At 38.4% G+C, this 3,477-nt stretch overlaps 1 protein-coding gene across 1 annotated transcript; it reads left to right on the top strand.

The window, feature by feature from the left end:
• On the top strand, positions 1–3,477 carry LOC120008875 (trafficking protein particle complex subunit 6B-like). The gene is made up of 4 exons (XM_038859242.1): positions 1–257; positions 962–1,079; positions 1,159–1,387; positions 3,157–3,477. The coding sequence occupies exons 1-4, from the start codon at positions 106–108 to the stop codon at positions 3,183–3,185; spliced, it is 528 nt and encodes a 175-aa protein (XP_038715170.1). The 5' UTR covers positions 1–105; the 3' UTR covers positions 3,186–3,477.

Here is a 3,477-nt window from a genome sequence, read left to right as displayed (position 1 = left end):
AACTCACATAGAATTACTGCATCGGAACTGTTACAGAGCAGGGAGAGATCGAGCCCCCGACAGAGGAACACCATCACACCGAGAGAGAATAGAGAGAGAGAGAGAATGGGGAAGGAGGTTTCGGAGAGCTGCGTGGATAGTCTACTAACAGAAATGGTTGCTTCCTATTGCGATCGGTTCTACGCCAATAAGTCTGAGCTCGCCGCCCGCCGGATCGAGGCAATTGGTTACCAGGTTGGCCACCAGCTCTCCGAACGGTACAACTTCACTCTGCTAATCAGAAACCCCCTGTCAATTTTCATTCTCTTAATTTTCTGGGGTGGAGTAGTGCTTTCATTGTTTGTTATATTTTGGTTGAATTTTATTTTTAATCTTTGTGCTGTTTGGACACTGAGAATGTGAAAGGCGTTTAAAGGGAAAAAAAAAAATTAAGGTTTAACTTTTCAAGTTGAATTGCTTTGCTCGAATCTGGCCAGTTGAATTGCCTTTGATTACTCTGAATTAACTGTGGATATTGGGAAAACGCTCATGATTGGACTCTATTTTTCTGTAGTTTGTAAGCTATTTATCTGATGGAGAAATTCAAGATAGGAAGGCACTGCACTCAAAATTAGATACTACTACAGTTACATTATTTACTTGCTTTGAATTGGTTTGGGGTCCTCTGCAAACTTACAATCTTTAGGCATCAGCAGCATACTAGTAATTATTCTCTCCAGTTATGGGTGAGTGTTTGATGAAATGGGACTTCAGCACCTTAAGTTTCGTCACTTGTCACCAATATTTGTAATGAGAAGTTTTTTTTTCTAATGTTATGGACTCGAGTTGATATGAAAAATGCATCGTTTGATATGTATTTGATCCCTGAGGACTGATCTAATAAAATGTGACCTTTACTGCTTTGGATACTCCATTGAGGATAAGATGCTACCTGCAATGACATGGCTTAATTTGTTGGCAGGTATACAATGGAAAGGCCAAGGTTTACTGATCATTTAGAGGCAATCAAATTCATCTGCAAGGATTTTTGGTCCGAGGTTTTCAAGAAACAAATAGATAACTTAAAGACAAATCACAGGGTAAGTTTTAAGAAATGAAAATGGATTTAAACTTGTATTACTGTTCGCCTTGAGCAAGAAGTTTGTGTTTGTCTTGTAGGGAACATTTGTCTTGCAAGATAATCGGTTTCGTTGGCTTGCTCACATGTCGGTAGATCCTTCACTTGAGAATGGCGGGGCATCTCAAGATCCTTCTGATGCTGGTGAAAGCAAGGCGGCACAAGCAACAAGCATGCATCTCTATTTCCCATGTGGAATCATCAGGGGAGCTCTTTCAAACTTGGGAATTCCTTGTGCAGTTTCTGCTGAAGTATCCAACCTTCCTGCATGTGAGTTGCGAGATATCAGGAGCTCAGATTTTAACTAGCTTTTTGATACTTTTCTTCATGCAAATTAAATTTTATTGTGTTCTATGTTCCCTGTTCCCTCTCATACGTGACTTCCAATGTGAACTAAGCTTCGTTCAACATATAACTTCTTTGTTGTTGGCATCACATGCCCTGCACTATAGCAGATGTGCCTTTTGGCACCCTCAGTTGTGGCTGATCTCCATTCAAATTCTGTGATCAACTTCACTGGTATAGTTATTTGATCTGGGAATGTTTTAGGTACTGACTTCCACCATGTGCTGGTCATTTTGTATCCTGGCATATTAGTATGCTTTGCTGATTAAGGAGCTCGAAGTTTTTTAACATATATCCTAACACAACTTCACTGTAATGGTTAGCCATGAGTTTAATTCAGTCATTTTACTCCAAGAATTAATAAATGGTTCTTGCCATCTTCTAAACTCCCAACATGACCTCCCTACCTGCCAGCACTCATACTGTGAAGCAATTCAAGCTAGTTTATTGTTATTTTTCAATCATCTGTAATGGTTAACAGCTTTTACTGGTCATGAACTTTGTGTAGCGCAAACATTCAAAGTCTGTCAGTTGATCTTTGAATCAGTCAGCTTTTATTTTTTAATTTTTAGCTCTCAAGTGATGCTCTCTTTTTCTATGTGGCATTTCTAGTGGTTCATAATTCTTATCGCTGATTCGAACATGAAATTGTCAACATTTTCTCGTTTGGAATATATTGCTGTTTTATTTACTTGTACATTGTTCGTGGCTTCTCATTGTATGTTGCTGTAGAGATATTTCTCACTCTTATCTGCATATACAACTCTAATGTATGTCAATGTAGACTCTTACCTTCTGTCTCATGGTTTCTTGTTCATATCATTCAAATCCAAGACAATTTTGTGGGCTTGAATCTGCATGAGTTAAGACAGCCTTGTGCTATTTGTTTCATAATTTTAGCAGGCCCTTTCTTGCATTTTTTAGGGCTATCATGGCAACCCTTGATCCCTTCTTGTTCCCCAGTAGCAACCCCTGATCCCTTTTTTCCCCAATAGCACCCTTGTTCCATTGTACTATATGTTTCATAGTATTAGAAATATGCTGTATCGCCAATCGGTGGACGACGGTTTTTATTAGTATTTGACGTTAGATCTACAGGAGGACTCCATCCACCCTTGGATTAAAGAAATTTAACACCTGGACACATAGAAGGACGGGAAATATAATCTGTTGAAGGGAAATGTCTTGTATAACTGAAAAACTGTACATGCCTTCTGATTAGTAGTTGCAGGGAGAGATTGAGGCTCAGGACTTATCGGAAATTGTGATAACATATTGTCATTCTTTAATCAATTTTCACTGGATATTCAGGCTAGGATCAGATGTGTCAAGACTCTTTACATCAGATAACAGTTGGCATCTGGAAACAGTTCGCTTTATATCTTCACTCAAGGTCCCTGTATTCTGTAAAGATACTATTTCGTTTGGATGCTCAAAGAAAAAAATGATTATCTTCTGATTTACTTTTTTTGGTACTTGCTTAGGAGCTTGCCGCCGTAGAAACTTCTATTGACTCAACATGTGTAAACAATTGCCGATAACTTGCATTCTTGCTTGAAATTGTCATGAAGTCATTTCTTTATCTGTTCAATAAAGATGCAGCCTTTTATGTTCTGTTTGTTACTTTGATTTCTTCATTTTGACGAACACATTTGACACCTTTGATGGGATTGTTCTTGTGCGTGCACAAACAGGTTCGTTTGTTGTCCGGATAAAGGCCTGAGTACCAGTCTTATGGGAGTGGCGTTAAGGTGGGATTCAAATTTGATGGCAGATTTGAGGTTAAGCACACCGTAACAAGCCGAGGCCATCTGTTTCTTCCTTTTCTTCCTTTTTTTTATTTTATTTTTATGGAGATGTACTGTGATTTTGTTTTTCTTTTACATGGTAATGTATTGGATTGAGGTTCTGAAACCTGATTTTTCTAGTGTAAGACAGATTCTGAGAATGAATCTTTCTGAGGTGGCTTAAAGCCTGAGACATTCTAATAGTTCATCTCATTTTTTATGGCAGCA

Source organism: Tripterygium wilfordii, chromosome 11 (genome assembly GCF_013401445.1).
Source record: "Tripterygium wilfordii isolate XIE 37 chromosome 11, ASM1340144v1, whole genome shotgun sequence".
Lineage (NCBI taxonomy): Eukaryota > Viridiplantae > Streptophyta > Magnoliopsida > Celastrales > Celastraceae > Tripterygium > Tripterygium wilfordii.
The sequence above is the reverse complement of the archived record's forward strand: the minus strand, read 5'-3'. Positions and strand labels throughout refer to the sequence as shown.

Bases quoted from the DNA above. Each gene is read 5' to 3' on its own strand.
- LOC120008875 (XM_038859242.1), top strand. From the start codon at position 106: ATGGGGAAGGAGGTTTCGGAGAGCTGCGTGGATAGTCTACTAACAGAA. The intron at 258-961 runs GTACAACTTCAC...ATTTGTTGGCAG, and splicing joins GGCCACCAGCTCTCCGAACG to GTATACAATGGAAAGGCCAA. The intron at 1,080-1,158 runs GTAAGTTTTAAG...TTTGTCTTGTAG, and splicing joins ACTTAAAGACAAATCACAGG to GGAACATTTGTCTTGCAAGA.